Genomic DNA, 16243 nt, shown 5'->3' with positions numbered 1-16243 from the left:
TTCCTCAAGGGAGTCCTTAATACGGACTGCATTCCAGTGTCTTCAGTTGGTTGTGACAGACTTCCTACCAACAATGCCATGCACTTGCCTACAAATAGTTGTTGAAGTTGCAGGAAGCTTTGGACTTCACAATCAAGAACTAAACATTAGCCTAACATCAATTGGTTTGCTGGTGAGTTTCATTTGCATTCATAATGGGGATTAGTGTGGCTTTTATTTAATTAATTTTGTTAATGCTAGTTAATGCCTAGACTGTTATCCCGATAAAAGCCAGAAACTGCATGTCATTCTCTCATAAAACTCCCACTGAAGTCAATGTAAATGTAGTGATAAGAATTTATCTTTAAGTAAATTATTATTGTAACAAGCATGATTATGTAAAATGAATGGAGTTGCAGAGATATTATGATTATCAACATTTTTAGTAGAAACATTATAGATTTTAATAATCCTTTTCTGATATTTCAGTTTGTATATTCAGTTTGAGAGCCTAAAAACTGAAGCCTGGAAATAAATATAGTTCTTGATATTCTGTTTTTAAGAATAATTAAATGTAATCCTTCTCTAATCAGTAGAGCTAAGAGTTGCTTAGGACATTTTTGCAGTACACTTTAAAATGGGAAAATTAGAAACACTTTGTTCCTTCACAATCAGAGTAATTATCAATGTGTATTTAAATATTTATTTTTCCATACATAAAATGTGTTCCTAAATTTTTTTGTTTGTAGTGGAATATTTCAGATTATTTCTTCCAAAGAGGTGAAACCATTGAAAAAGAGCTGAACAAAGAGGAAGCAGTATTGCAGAAGCAGGCAGAAGAGAAAGGAGTGTTTTTAAACCGTCCTTTCCACCCAGCACCACCATTTGACTGCCTTTGGCTCTGTCTCTATGCCAAGCTGGGGGAACTGTGTGTAGATCCACGACCTGCAGTTAGAAAGAGTGCTGGACAGACATTGTTTTCTACAATTGGTGCCCATGGAACTTTACTTCAACATTCAACATGGCACACAGTTATATGGAAGGTACTGAGTAAAAAGCTGCTGTAGAATACAGCATCCACATTTTGGTAGTCTCAGTCTCTTACACGTTCTTATTGTAATACCAGTTTTAATTCTTATACGATTTTAAAAGATAATATATAATTTACACACACAAAGTAGCTAGCAACTATTTTATCTTAAACTTTTTTAAAGCTTCCAGTTGGTATCTTTTTCCTTCTGTGCTGCCCCTAGGCTAGCTTATCACCATTTTTACATCATCTTGATTTTTTTTTTCCTTCCACACAAATGTGCTCATGAAATTGACACCAGTATTTCAGTTTGTGTCCTCTGGTCTTGGACTGTTGTTTTGCTCATTCTTACTCTCTCCACACAGGTAGATGCATGATTCCTTTGCATAAAATTTTGGTGCCCTTTGTGAGAGCAGCATGGCCAGCAAAGACCCAGTCTTCCTTCTACCTCAGATAGAAAGGAAGACATGGATCTTGTTTCTACTTGAAAAAATTAAAGCAACTTCCTTTTCTCCGGAGAAGAGCACATGGAAAAAAGTAATTCCTTATCCATGTGACTGGGCTGATCTAATAGAAGGCTTAGCTTTTCTGCCACTTCTGTTTCTGGCCCTCTTCAGCCAATCAAGCCTATGTGTGAAAATCCCTTTGACCTAGAACCTGGGCAGACTGCTTGTGCCCCGTAGGACTCATGTTCCACTATGATCATACCTAGCTTGATTCTGCTGTCACACATGCCATCTGCGTGGCACTTCAGACCTATTGATCTCTGGGCATCAGCCAATCTAAAGGAGAGACAAATGCACATACCTACTAAAGAGGCACTTCATAGGTTTCTCAGATTTTCTCTGGGAAAGAGCATTGTCAGTGTGTTGGTCTTTTATTAGCACTAAGGATATTCTCAAAGTTTCTGATCATGATGATAGTAGCCCTTCATCATCTCAAGATCCACGTGTCAACTTATGTGATCAGCTGGCTGATTCAGGTACCCGCACCTCCACAGGTGCGAAGAAGGCTGGGTGAAATAGGGTGCTTTCTGGGACTTGACATGGAAAGGGGGAAAATGTGTGCAATTTTATTTCCTTGTTACATTTACATAAGTTGAAATATGTGACTTAAATAATCAATGCATCCTTTTTCTGAATATCGTAGGTTCTGTTTCACCTGTTGGATAGGGTTAGAGAGTCTTCCACGACAGCTGACAAAGAGAAGATTGAGTCAGGAGGAGGCAATATTCTCATTCATCATTCAAGGGATACAGCAGAGAAACAATGGGCTGAGACATGGGTATTAACATTGGCAGGAGTAGCGAGAATATTCAACACTAGGAGATACTTACTACAACCTTTAGGTAGGTTAATGTTTGGAAAGTGGGGTTTTTTTACTAATAAAACTTGGTCAGACAGTTTCAGTGCTGGCAGTTGGCACACTAGATCCCAGTTCTGTCAAATGTAGCAATTAAAATATTAAATATTATTGCCAGATGTTGTAATACAACTTTTAATTTGTTTTGTGATAAGTTTTTTTCAGTTAGATCATTGGCAAAGTATTTAATCTGTTTAATATGTATTCTATAGTATCTGCTTTGAAATGTAACTATGGTGAGCCTGTAATCCCAGGTGCTCAGAATTAGAATTCTTAAATTCCAAGTGCAGCTACATTTGATGTTAATTCTGTTATTCCTCACTCCAGGTGTCAAATATTTGTTAAAAACATAATTTTGTAAACATTTCTTGAATCATTGCCAAAAATGCTGCTGTTTCACTGAAGGGTTAAAATCCATTGCTAATGTAATAACCTGGTATATGGATTTGTGTACAGGCTCAAAGTCCAGAGTTTGGTCAAGAGGTCAGAGAGCTAGCAATAGCTAAGAGAAAGCAAAATAACCAAAGATAACCTTGCTTTTGCTAAAATATGCCTGGTCAGCAAAACGCCAAATGTTGGGGCAATAATTGTGTCTTATTCAAAGTTGCAAATAGAACAAAGAAGCCCTGTTTCTGTTGTAATAGTTTCTTCTGTAGGGAGATGTTCTTCCCACGCATCCAACCTTGAGTTTATAAAAGGTTCAAGCATGTCAGTATAAGATATGGCCTCCTCCCACCTCCCTTTCCCAGGGACCAATGCCTGCCTTAAAACACAAATAAGCAACTTAAAAGACAATCTTTATTGCCATATACTTTCACTGTTTCTTTGCTTTTACCCCTAGATATGTATCGGTTAGACAATCAAAGGAGCTACTTCATTCCTATGCACCCTAAATCAAAATTCAATATATATTTTATACTAATACCATTTATTAAAGTAATAATTAAATGCTAAATGTTAATTTGTTAACTTGAGACCATGAGCAGAGACATTATGTAACCTTTTAACCATTGGCTACTGTGCTATCATGTCTTGCAGCTAAACCTATCCGGGGATATAGGACTGCCTACCCTGCCACTTTCCCCTGCCCATAAAAAATCCATATATTCCATTGTAATCAATTAATTAACAGTGTCTCTGAGCCTAATAAGCAAGGTAACAGTCAGCGCTGTACGTAATAAACTCCTGTGCTTAACCTCTACACGGTGTAAATTTATGTCCTTCATTCCCCTCAGTTTGCTGAGAGAGAATTTCTAACACCAGAAACATGTTCTGTTGTCTCAAACTATTAACAGGCCGTGATATTTTAACATTTATATATAGCTTTCTTCTGTCCTATTTTCCGCTGTTGACTTCTAAGCTGTATTCTTGTAACGTTTCCTAAATCCTTCATGTGAGCATCTGAGTGAACTAATTAATGGAGGGGAAAAATTGGGGGTCTTGGGGATCCACTAGCACAGTCAATGATGTACATAATTTTAAAAAAGGAACAAGGGAAATTTATTAGGGGGGAAAATGTGACTTATTTTGAAGTGGAAGAAATTGAAGATTACACTCTCTTTCAAGTGATTCTTCTTCCTCTTTACCCATCCACTTTCCCTCTAAGGACGTGTTATTTTTAGTTCAAATTATTTATTTGATTCACTAGCTGAAATTAATACTGGTAAATCCATCGGTTCTTTTTCCTTCTAAATCTTTCCTTTTCTCTCCCCTCATCATTCTTTTTGTCTTTTCTCTTACGTTATTTGCTATTCTCCCTTTTTTTTACACTCCCATCTCTTCTCGTCTGCTTTTCTCACCCTCTTTCTTTTCACTCTGCTTCTTTACCCTCCTTTCAGAGTAGCAGCCGTGTTAGTCTGTATCCGTAAAAAGAAAAGGAGTGCTTGTGGCACCTTAGAGACTAACACATTTATTAGAGCATAAGCTTTCGTGAGCTGTAGCTGTAGCTCACGAAAGCTTACGCTCTAATAAATGTGTTAGTCTCTAAGGTGCCACAAGTACTTCATTTCTTTTCACCCTCCTTGTAGCTCTCTCTTACTTATTCTCCTCTCCCTTTTTATAACAACTCACCATTTGGGAATTTGCAAAGTTATTAGCTATATAAAGTAGGATTAATTAGCAAGTGCTGACACTGCTTAAACTGTACAAACATGTATAACATAAATGAGCTTAGAATCTAACATAGACAAAATGTTTCAGTTGAGTTAGGCTTGTATGCATACCGGGGTTCTAGGTTAACAAATTGCAAAAGTACTTTGAACGTCATTTTCGAAGTACTCTAAAGTGTGAAATGGCATTTCTTAAATACATTCAAAATGGAAAAATGATAGATTTAAGGAAGTATATAGTTGGTAAAAGGTAATTTCAAGCTGTGTTGATGAATTTTTGCTATCTACTTGGTCACATTGCCATGACAGATTATGAGAAAAGGTGAAAGAAAAGCAAATGAATATTTGATCTGCTTATGTTTCCTTTTAATTAATTTTAATTGAATGTACAGGCTTTGACTACATGTGATTATCCTGCAGATTCTGATATAGTAGAAATAGTCATTTGAATACATGTGATGAAATAGGGGTACTATGAGGTGTGACGTTTTCATGATTCTTTTCTAGTCGTGGATTTAAACTACCTAAAACCAGATTTAAGGTTGCATACATACTAGTGATATATGAGTAAAAACATTGCAGGAATGTTGTAATTAAAACAACCTCAAACATTACAAACACTGAAAATTCAGAGTGAAGGTTAAATTTAACAGAAATGCATACATGTTAAGCAGTGGAAAGGCACAGTTAAGGAACCCAAACAAACTTCACTTCCTCCTGTAGTGACAAAAATAGAAAATCTTAATGTGTCCTTAAAAGTCAGTTTACTCTAGTCTGGGACTACAAATAGTATTATGCGCTACCAGAATTGTCTTATTGGGTTACTGAATGGTGTCACTACAGGTTGGAATTGAAGTTGTTTAGATACCTTAAATGTGTGTTTAACCCACTCTCCTGCCCCTTACTTTCCATTATGCACACCATCCCACTTTTCTCCTATGCTTTTCCCCCGAATTTCATTGCACATCACCTCATGTGTTTTTACTTCTGATCCTTCCTGCTGAATAGATCTGATGAAATGTGTAGTTTTTTAAAAGAAATGTGTAGGATTAAGAGTTATTGTGTCATTATTGTTCATGACAGAGTTTCTTCATTTAGCTATGAAGCTATGATACGTTTTGAAGAGGATGCTAAATTTCTTCAAAGATCAATTTTTTAATTAATTCAAGCAGATTAACTAATTTACTTGTAAATTCCCAGCAAATTCATTTTGTACTAAAATATTGAATGCTGCAATTTTGAGGAGGGTACACAGTTTCTTCATTACAAAGTGATTGCAACCCTTCTTTAATGCAAATTCAACCTTAACTGTGGAACTGTGAATAGAACTTCCATAATAAATACTTCGGCTTTTTCATGCCAAGAATTTTTGGGAAAGGTCATAGTAACAATGACCCAATACAGGGAAGTGGAGTTATGGCCATGTTCTGTAGTAGCCACTTATTTAAACTTTACAGGAAAAGGCCTCTACATTTAGCTTTCCTTTGAAGACACTTCATAACCTCTTGGATATGTACTTACTCCTCCCTTTACTCATCTTGTATTAAAATTCTTATTTTAATTTGATCTTGTTAGGTTTCTTTCATGTGTTTTCACACTAGTTTTAGGTGAGGTACCTTGCTGCCACATAAATTCTTACCTAGTTGATATAGACTGGCATTTTCAAATGAGCCAAAGGAAGCTAGGCACCCAACTTTGAATCTTTTGAAAATTCCTTTCTGGTGTCTACAGGCCTCCACTCTGTGGCCAGTATTCTTGTACTCTGTCTCTGTGAAGTCTGGCTTCTGCTTTCTTGCATTCTAGTAGCTCTGTGCCATAGGAGAATTGGTCTAGAGCACCCTGGCCTCATTTCCCTGCTGCATAAAGAATTGAAACAAGTGAGTTACCACAGAAAACTGGAAATGGAAGACTACATGCCATGTTTAACAGCAGAATAATTCTCTCAGTATATTCATTAGCAACCCCCCATTCCCCAATCTTCCCATAGTTCCTATTTCATTTACTAAATTAAGTTTTGTGTAACTAATATATTCAAAGTTTTGTTAATCCAATACACCATTTTAGGTATTTCCAATTTAGTGACTGTACTTCTAATTGATATAATTAACTTAGAGAGTAGTGCCTATCTCTCTTAAATAACTCCCTCAATATCTGGCTACTATACAATATACCCATGACTTCGTGAATGTATAATTGTCATGGAATTTTGTATCATCAAGAGAACCATGAGAGCATATTAAATGGCTAGGGATCTGACCCTGCGACCTTTATATATATCTAACTCCTGGTGAAATTAACAGGCATCTGGGCTTCAGCTTGTTGTCTGCAGGGGTCAGAAAGGAATTTTTCCCCCCCCGATGCACAGTTGGCCAGATGCATTGTGTGTGTGTGTGAGTGGGGGCGAGGGGTGTTCTGGCTTTCTCTGAAGCATCAGAGATTGGCCAGAGCTGGAGACAGGACACTGAGTGGAGTGGACCAGTACTCTGAGGTAGTACAAAGAATCCTATTTCATAGATGCCTGGCTGGTATATCTTCCTCACATTCTCAGGGCCAAACTGATCACAAGTTTTTGAGTTGGGATGGAATTTTCCTCCAGGTCAGACTGGTAAGGACCTTGAAGTTTATTCAGCTTTCCTCTGCAGCATGGGGTGTGGATTGCCTGCTGCAATAATATGTACATATCTCAACTGTACATATAACCAATAAAGATGCTTTTACTATGTTCTTAACCAATTGAGTTAATATCTTAGTGCAAGCTGATAAATTATTTGCTGTGAGAATGATATAGATATAAATAGGTAGTACTATAGCAAATGAAACAATAAATTCACATTACTGTGGCCCTTTTGGGTAATATTGATTGCTAATTTGGCTCCAGAACCACGGAGGTCGAAGTGTCACTGGTATATACAATGATATAATTCTCCTTTATGTGTGTGCATCATTTTTGTTCACAAACTGATTCTTTCTTTGAAAGCAGGTACCTTCCCCCTCCAACTCCTATGAAATGAAGGGGCAAAAAAAAAGTCTTAAACTGATTCAGCTTTTTTTTTAAATAGGAGATTTTTCCAAAGCCTGGGATGTTCTTCTTGATCACATCCAGTCTGCAGCACTCAGCAAAAACAGTGAAGTTTCCTTGGCTGCTCTGAAAAGTTTTCAGGAAATTTTACAAATTGTCTCTCCTGTCCGAGACTCAGAGAAACCTGATACACCACCTGCTATTAATGTGCCTGCCCTCTTAGGGGCAATGACTGCTACTGGTCTGGGCAGATCATTCCTGAGAACTGACTCTATAGGAGAAAGAATTGGAAGATACAATGAATCCGAGCCACCTGTAATAGATGAGATTGAAGATTTAAATCTTTGGTGGGCTGCCTGGAACACCTGGTATAGGATTGGCTCAGAAAGTACAAAGCCTCCAATTACTTGTGAGAAATTGACTTTCATACCCAGCCAACCTTTTCTCACAGCTTTAATTCAGATATTCCCAGCTCTCTACCAACACATCAGAACTGGTTTCAGCATGGATGATCTCCAAAAGCTCGGTGTCATTTTACATGGTGCTGTTTCAGTTCCAATCAGTTCTGATGCCTCCCCTTTCATCCTGCCATCTTATACTGAAGCAGTTTTGACAAGTTTGCAGGAAGCAGTGCTTACAGCTTTAGATGTCTTACAAAAGGTAATAATACAGCTTTAGATGTCCTTTGAAAGGTAAACCATACTATGTATTGGTTCTTTTGCTTTGCCACCTGCACTGTGTTGAGTTAAATTAACCTTAGTTGCCTAGTTACTTCTGGGTTTGTAATGTACTATTCTTATGTAAAAGATAATTTTGCTCCTTTTGAAGAACAATCAGAACCAGAAGCTCACCTTGTCTCCTGTCCCTACTCTAGGCTTCTTGCCATTCAGCAGCTCTATATTGACATGGTGTAATCTTTAATACAGTCTCTTCTGAATCACTACAAAAATACTTAATATTCAGTGCTGTATTTTCAAGAATTTGCTTGCTTGACTGTTAAGTTTTAGCACTGTTGTTAATGGTCTGAAAATGGAGTGGAGGCAATACACTCAGCCTCTGTGGGGGCAGCTTTTTTTACATTGTTCACTCCAGCAAAGTCTGGAAGGATGGTGATCCTAATTTAAGGACTTGCAGTTGTGTAAAGTGGAGGGGAAAAAAGCATCAGCTTTCTCTTCCTCTTCTCCTCCCTCTTCAAAAATCTGCTCTGTCATAAAAATAGTAGCGCTTTGCTGCAGAAATTCTTATCAGAGACCTAGTCCCTGAAGAGCACCATTCATTTAAGTGAATTTCTGTAATAGAGCTAAAACACAAGGCGGCAGATAAGGGTGATCTGTATGTTCAGATCTCACAACTATTTTGTGAAGGAAACAATCTATTGATTAAATTAGTTATATCCAGTAGCCTTGATTTCTTTTAAAATTTATCAGATTAGATCTCGTTGCTCATACCTTTTACATTGAAACCACCTGTCAGCATTTGTTCTTAATGTGCTGCAAAATGAGAGCTATGTTTAAAAAGTAGAAGGCATTGGCAGAAATGAAATAACCCTCCAGGAACTTTCCTGCATTTTAAAAGAAATATTCTGGGTGGAGGAAAACAGCAAACTGCTGTACTTCATCCTAGCAGGTTTCAGAGTAACAGCCGTGTTAGTCTATATTCACAAAAAGAAAAGGAGTACTTGTGGCACCTTAGAGACTAACCAATTTATTTGAGCATAAGCTTTCGTGAGCTACAGCTCACTTCATCGCATGCATCCGATGAAGTGAGCTGTAGCTCACGAAAGCTTATGCTCAAATAAATTGGTTAGTCTCTAAGGTGCCACAAGTACTCCTTTTCTTTTTATTACATACACAAAGACCATGAAACAACACCTCCTCCCACCCCACTCTCCTGCTGGTAATAGCTTATCTAAAGTGATCACTCTCCTTACAATGTGTATGATAATCAAGTTGGGCCATTTCCAGCACAAATCCAGGTTTTCTCACCCTCCGCCCCCCCCCCCCCCCCCCGCCCCACACACACACAAACTCCTTCTCCTGCTGGTAATAGCCCATCCAAAGTGACCACTCTCTTTACAATGTGTATGATAATCAAGGTGGGCCATTTCCAGCACAAATCCAGATTTTCTAAACCCCCCCCCCCCATTTTTTTTTTTTTTTCAAAAACCACACACACAAACTCACAGCAGGAGAGTGAGTTTGGGTGGGGGGTGAGAAAACCTGGATTTGTGCTGGAAATGGCCCACCTTGATTTTCATACACATTATAAGGAGAGTGTCACTTTGGATAAGCTATTACCAGCAGGAGAGTGAGTTTGTGTGTGTGGTTTTTGAAAAAAAAAAAAAAAAAGGTGGGGGGGGTGAGAGAACCTGGATTTGTGCTAGAAATGGCCCACCTTGATTATCACACACATTGTAAGGAGAGTGATCACTTTAGATAAGCTATTACCAGCAGGAGAGTGGGGTGGGAGGAGGTATTGTTTCATGGTCTCTGTGTATATAATGTCTTTCCACAGTATGCATCCGATGAAGTGAGCTGTAGCTCACGAAAGGTTATGCTCAAATAAATTGGTTAGTCTCTAAGGTGCCACAAGTACTCCTTTTCTTTTTTCATCCTAGCAATGCACCTTTTTTCTTTTTAGAACTGCAAAAATATTCCTTTGCAAAAGTAACTGTCCACATATTCGTTCATATTTTCTCTCTCTCATATTACTACGGTTACAGAGTGAAGCACTCAAATGTTAGGAAAAGCCAGAATTAAGGCCTAACTTCTGAGTACTTCACTGTCAACCTTAATAATGTTCTTTACACACACAAAGCTACATTACATTTTCTAGGTTTTAAAAAAGCAAACTGAAAAAACATGGTGGTATATAGACACGCACGTGTTTCGTCAGCAGAGTTGGACCCTTTAGACCCACCAAACAGTCCTCCACTACTTTGATCTAAGGGAATAGCTAATAGCAATAGTTTGGTTATCATCCTCTATGTGGACTGAAGGGGGAAGGGAGACTTTGGCAGAGGGTTTCACAGACATTTGCTGACAGTAGAGGAATGAGTACACTCAGGGATCTTGGGTTCCATTCCAAGTTCTGGAGGGGAGTGTTCTCTAGTGGGCATAGACACATCTCCCCCAGACTGGAATTTTTCTGCTCCATCCCCTCCAGCTTGTCCCTGTCCAAGTCCTGTCTCTTCCTCAACCCTGGTTCCTCATCTAAACCCGTCTCTCTTCACCTATCCATTCAGTCTCCAGTCCTCAGACTTTTCACTCCAGTTCCAGACCTCTTGCCCAGCAAATCCTAGTCTCATCAGTCTCTCTCCCCCACACCCCTCAGTCTGTTTCCCCAACCAGTCCCAGGATCTTGCCTGCATCCTGATCCCTCATTCAATCTGTATTTCTCACTTATGCTGTCTTGCAGTCACCCTCCCTGTTTCTCTCCCTGACTTCAAGTCCCAGTCTGCTGCCCAGCCAGTCCCAGTCTCTTCTCCGCAATTCCCAGTCCCAGTTTCCCTCTCCTCTCCCTGCCTGTCCCAGTTTCTGCCACCCCTCAAATTCCTAGTCCCAATCTATTCTCACATCCCTCCTTACAGATACAGCTCTTGTCCCTTTTGCATCAGATAAGGCAGTGTTCTCCAGCAGTCAGGGCACAGCAGGGGTCATTCAGAGCAGAGGAGAAACAGGCTTCCTATTCTCAGTTTAGCTATCTGGACCTGAATTAGGCATGGCCAGGAGCATCCCAGAGCTGCAACTACAGGTAAAGTCCTGCTGAGCTCCAGGCTGGAGCATGTTCATTCTGAACAGAATCTTTAAAGGAATTTAGCTGCTAAAATCTAAGTCTCTACTGAGCATGTGCAAATTCCAGTTTTTCAGAGGCTTACAGCTTGGCTAAAATGGGGCAGATTTTCACAGGGATGGCAAAAGTCACATTGTGGACACAAAGTTCCTCCCACACCCTGGTCAGATTTCAAGACCCTGCTCTAGAACATGGGGCGCTAGACCATTTCAAACAAACGGTCAGGAGAATTTTTTAACATGGGCAAAACAATATATTTTTCCCTACCCTGGTTCTCAGAAACAGCCATACCATTTTGGATGAAATTCCTTTGCACAACACTCCCGCCAATCCTCATACACACACACACACACACACACACACACAAACCCAAATAACAGTAAACACTGTTTTCGGTTACTTATAAGTTTGTAAAACTTTAACTATTTGGCCTAAAATTTTCCATGCTGGATGTCTGATTAGTTGATTATTATTTATTGTTAGAAAGTAGTAGAAGCTGGGGACACTGCATCATATATGTTCTCACACGAGTCACACCACTCAAAAGCAATTCATGAAAACACAGGAATGACTGGAAAAAAACACAAATGTGATCCTTGGATGTATAAAAAGGGGAATATCAAATAGAAATAGGGAAGTGAGCGTGGCTCTATACCTAATATTGATTAAAAACACTACTAGAATACTTTGTCTAGTTCTGATGTCCACACTTCAAGAAGGATGTGGAAATGCTGGAGAGAGTTCAAAGGAGGGCCACAAAAATTATCCAAGGACTGGGAAACAAGCTTTAAGATGTGAGGCTTAAGGAGCTCAACCTATTCAGCTTATTGAAGAGAAGAGTGAAAGGTGACTTGATCACTGGGTATAAGGAATTGTAAATGGAAAATGGGGGGCTTTTCAGTCAGGCATAACAAGATCCTATGGCTAGAAATTGAAGTTAGATGAACTCAACCTTAAAATAAGACACAATTTCCTAACTATGAGGGTTATTAAACATTTGATTATCTTATCAGAGTAGGTGATGGATTCACCATTGCCTGGAGTCTTTAAAACAAGATTAAATGTATTTTTAAAAGGTATGCTTTCATACAGTTTTTGGGAGAAGTTCTGTGACCTGTGTGGTTTTGGAATATATGACTTCCCTACGGGGATACCCTTCCTTCATGGGTCATGGGGAGAACAGGATGGCCTGTGTTGCCCTCATTATGTTCATAACACTTGCAGGTTGGCATTAAGATAATGAGTATAATCAAATCTTATACTTCCGAGCTTCAGTCAGTCTCCTGCAGGGGTAAGAGAATTGTTTTTTTCCTGATGCACAATTGACCAGATGTATTCTGTTTGTTTGTTTTGCCTTTCTCTGATGCATCAGAGATTGGTCACAGCTGGAGGTGGGACAACGGATGGGGAGGACCAATGTTCTGAGACGGTACAGGGCATTCTCTTTCTCGATATCCGGCCGGTGTGTCTTGCTCACATGTTTGTGGGCATACTAATCACCAGATTTGGGGTTGGGAAAGAATTTTCCCCTGGTTAGCTTGGCAGGGACTTTGGAGGTTGTTCACCTTCATCTGCAGTATGGGTCATGGTTCGCTTACTGGGATCATCTGGGCATATCTCACCTAATCAATTCCTTACCATAGAAGGAATAAATGGAGGGAGTCTTCTAACATGGAGAGGGGTTTGGAAAACCCCAACGAGGAAGGGGCAAGACATTTGATGTTAAAGAAAATTAGTGGAGTAACTTTATGGGATCATTGGCTTCTGCTTTGAAAATAAATGTCTTGGCTTTGCCTCAGAATTTATATAGCAGCAGGAAGTAGTCATCCTGTTCTGTTCCATTGACATCTTCTAAGTATATCTTAACTAGAAAACCCTGTATTATGGTTGTCAGTTCTGTTGAAATCTTTCGTATAGTCCTCATTTGATGTGCATTCCTTCATACAATATATCATTTTTGAACTACCAATTAAAGCCTTGTGATAATGACTTCTTGCAATGTTAAATGTTCCTCAGAGTAGGACTTCAAAACACTGTGGCACAGATCAACAGACAAGACACTCTGGCTTAATACAGAGCATCATGCTTGCTGAGGCCAGTTTCTGCTTGATCCTACAGCAGTCATCTTGCATTTATGCCACCAATCTGTTGTCACAGAATTTACTGTATTGTTTCAAAAAATTAGCATTATGATAACATAGCAAGAGCAAACAAAAAATAAACATAACAAATATGGCCAAGAGATTGCTGCTGATAAATTTGCATTTATATTTTTGTAAAGTATATTCTAGTTTTTCTGAGAGTGGTAGTTCCTCTTTAAAAGCTCTTAATATTGGTGTAGTTCTTGAATGCTGAAATTTCATGGGGTAAATATTGTATTATAATGTTTGGCTTTTGTTTTTTATAGGCCATATGTGTAGGTTCAGAAAACATGCAGATAATGTATCCAGCAATCTTTGATCAGCTTTTGGCATTTGTAGAATTTTCCTGTAAACCGCCACAATATGGACAGCTGGAAATGAAACACATTGCAAATGCAAAATATAATCAGGTAATTTCGTAGGCATCATATCTGTTCCGTTTTTAATATGATGTCTTGTGAACAGTCCGTTCAGCTTCAGATGGATGTGGATTACCAAGACACATCCATTTTCCCCCATCTGCAAAAACTTTCTGTACATCTTGTGCTATCAATTAATTCATTATTATTTAGTTTTTGCAGGCATTTTCATCCTCTCTATACATTTTCTTTCCTATTGAAACTTTCCTTTCCTCCCTAAAGGAAAATCCTTTAATGAACATCAGACACAATAAATCTGAATCTTCCCAGGGAATCCAACGGAACTATCTTGCTTTATTTTATATTAAAAATTTAATTGGACTTAAAGTAATCTGTTTTGAAAAATTCTTCCACCATAGTGGGCAATTTTTGAATTTTGTACGCTGTGGAGAAATAGAACACAATAAACTTTCTTTAAATCCATGCACATACTGATGGCTTTCAGTAAGCATGAAAATATAATTTAATTTAATTTGAGGTAATTGTTATATATGTATTAATTTTTCTTATTCTGTTTGTCCTGCTACACAATGGAATCCCACTAGATACAACTATTTGCACCGGTGAGTTAAATTTCCTTAAGATTGTCCTAATGTAGTAGTTTTGCATAAAATACAACATTTGACCTACTAAAATTTACCTTACCCAAATCTACTTCACATGCTCTTACTCAGAATGTTATGTTCTTTTCTTCATAAACTGTTCTTTGCTTGGATCAAAACTGTTACATTATGAAATATATTCTTGAGAATCTTGCATGTATAAAAACATGTAAAATGCAAGTTTTCTATTGCATAACTAGTGTTTTTCCATGTTTTCTTCAGTAGTGTACTAATTTTATTTTTCTAGGCAGAATGGGTAGCATTGAATTATGTACCATTTGCTGAGAGATCTTTGGAAGTTGTGGTGGATTTATACCAAAAGACTGCTTGCCACAAAGCTGTAGTTAATGAGAAAGTTCTTCAGAACATTATTAAGGTAAAAAGTTTGCATTCTGTTTATGAACTAAAGTAGTGACTTTTATTTGGAGCCATTAGGGAACAGTGTAGATAGTACTGTGACTGGTTTCCCCCAAGGTGCCACATGGAACTGGGGTACCACTGAGCCCTCTGACCCAACAGCCTAGGCTCCCTCTCACTCTATGCTGCTGTGACAAACTGCAGAGCCATTCCTGGTCCTGTACTTCCACCAGCATTCACACAGGTAGGAACACACCCAGTTGCAGTTACATGTAGGCTCTCTGACCAGTCTCTGCATGAACCAACAATAGGGAGGCTACAGCCATAATAACCACAAACCTTCCAGCCTAGGATCCCCTCTCCCCTGACCATGGGAGTATAAACCCAGGATTATACCATCTTGTGTTGCACAGGGAACTGTACAGCGCAGGGCTGGCTCTAGGCACCAGCAAAACAAGCAGGTGCTTGGGACGGCACCTTCCTAGAGGCGGCATTCCGGCGCCGGCCATGCCACCCCTAGAAAGGTGCCCCAGCTCTCCTCCTCCTGCTCCCCTGAGCATGCTGCTTGCGCGCGGCAAGCCTGGGAGGGAGGGAGGAGAAGCCGAGTGGCAGCGTGCTTGGGGGAGGCGGCGGTGGTGGAGCGGAGTTGAGCTGGGTCGGGGAGTGGTTCCTCTATCCCGCCCCCACCCGTTATTTCCTGCGTTCCTTCCTCACCCTCGCTCACTTCCGCTCCGCCTGCTCCCCTGAACGCGCTGCCTCTCCCTTGCCTGAGAGGGAGGGGGAAGAAGTGGAGTGGTGGCATGTTCAGGGGAGCAGGTGGAGTGGAGGTGAGCTAGGGTGGGGGGTTGCAGGGGGGAGCCGCGGGAAGCAATGGGGGGGTGGGAAATGCAGTATGCCCAGGGGAGGAGGCGGGACCAGAGAAGGGGTTCTGAAGGGGCTGGGCCAGGGGCAGGTGGGGGGGCACAAAAAAAAAGCAGGGGCGGCCAAACATTTTTTTGCTTGGGGCGGCAAAAATTCTAGAGCCGGCCCTGGTACAGAGTAAGCTCATAGAGTATCATCGTTTGTTTTCCCTCCTTCCCCCCCCCATGTGGAGAGGAATATGCAACAGCCTTTGCCCCTTGAGCTGCAACTTCCCATGCATTTTGCTCAGTCACTGGTTTAGATAAAGCAAAAACAAGTTTATTAACTACAAAAGATAGATTTAAAAAAAGAACTAGATACATTTGTGGAGAATAGGTCCATCAATGGCTATTAGCCAGGATGGGCTGGGATGGTGCCCCTAACCTCTGTTTGCCAGAAGCTGGGAATGGGATACAGGGAATGGATCACTTGATGATTACCTGTCCTGTTCATTTGCTCTGCAGCACCTGGCATTGGCAATTGTCAGAGGACAGGATACTGGGTTAGATGAACCTTTGGTCCGACCCAGTATGG

General features: G+C 39.8%; 1 protein-coding gene across 4 annotated transcripts in view; it reads left to right on the top strand.

Moving 5' to 3' along the window:
- Positions 1–16243, top strand: part of MON2 (MON2 homolog, regulator of endosome-to-Golgi trafficking) — a 156180-nt gene that overhangs the window by 103069 nt on the left and 36868 nt on the right. For 3 of the 4 annotated variants that reach the window (XR_014709113.1, XM_084610419.1, XM_084610417.1), the window contains exons 23-29: positions 10–172; positions 729–1022; positions 2159–2357; positions 7539–8158; positions 13698–13841; positions 14396–14413; positions 14700–14828. Coding sequence is in view for 3 of the 4 variants with exons in the window: in XM_084610419.1 (XP_084466545.1) it covers positions 10–172; positions 729–1022; positions 2159–2357; positions 7539–8158; positions 13698–13841; positions 14396–14413; positions 14700–14828 (1567 nt within the window). In the remaining variant the exon portion in view is untranslated. The remainder of the gene's footprint in view (positions 1–9; positions 173–728; positions 1023–2158; positions 2358–7538; positions 8159–13697; positions 13842–14395; positions 14414–14699; positions 14829–16243) is intronic. The other variant, XM_084610418.1, reaches the window with a different exon arrangement.

Source organism: Lepidochelys olivacea (genome assembly GCF_965140295.1).
Source record: "Lepidochelys olivacea isolate rLepOli2 genome assembly, chromosome: 1".
In the NCBI taxonomy this organism is placed as follows: Eukaryota; Metazoa; Chordata; order Testudines; family Cheloniidae; genus Lepidochelys; species Lepidochelys olivacea.
Note: the sequence above shows the minus strand (reverse complement) of the source record. Positions and strands in the feature narration are given on the sequence as shown.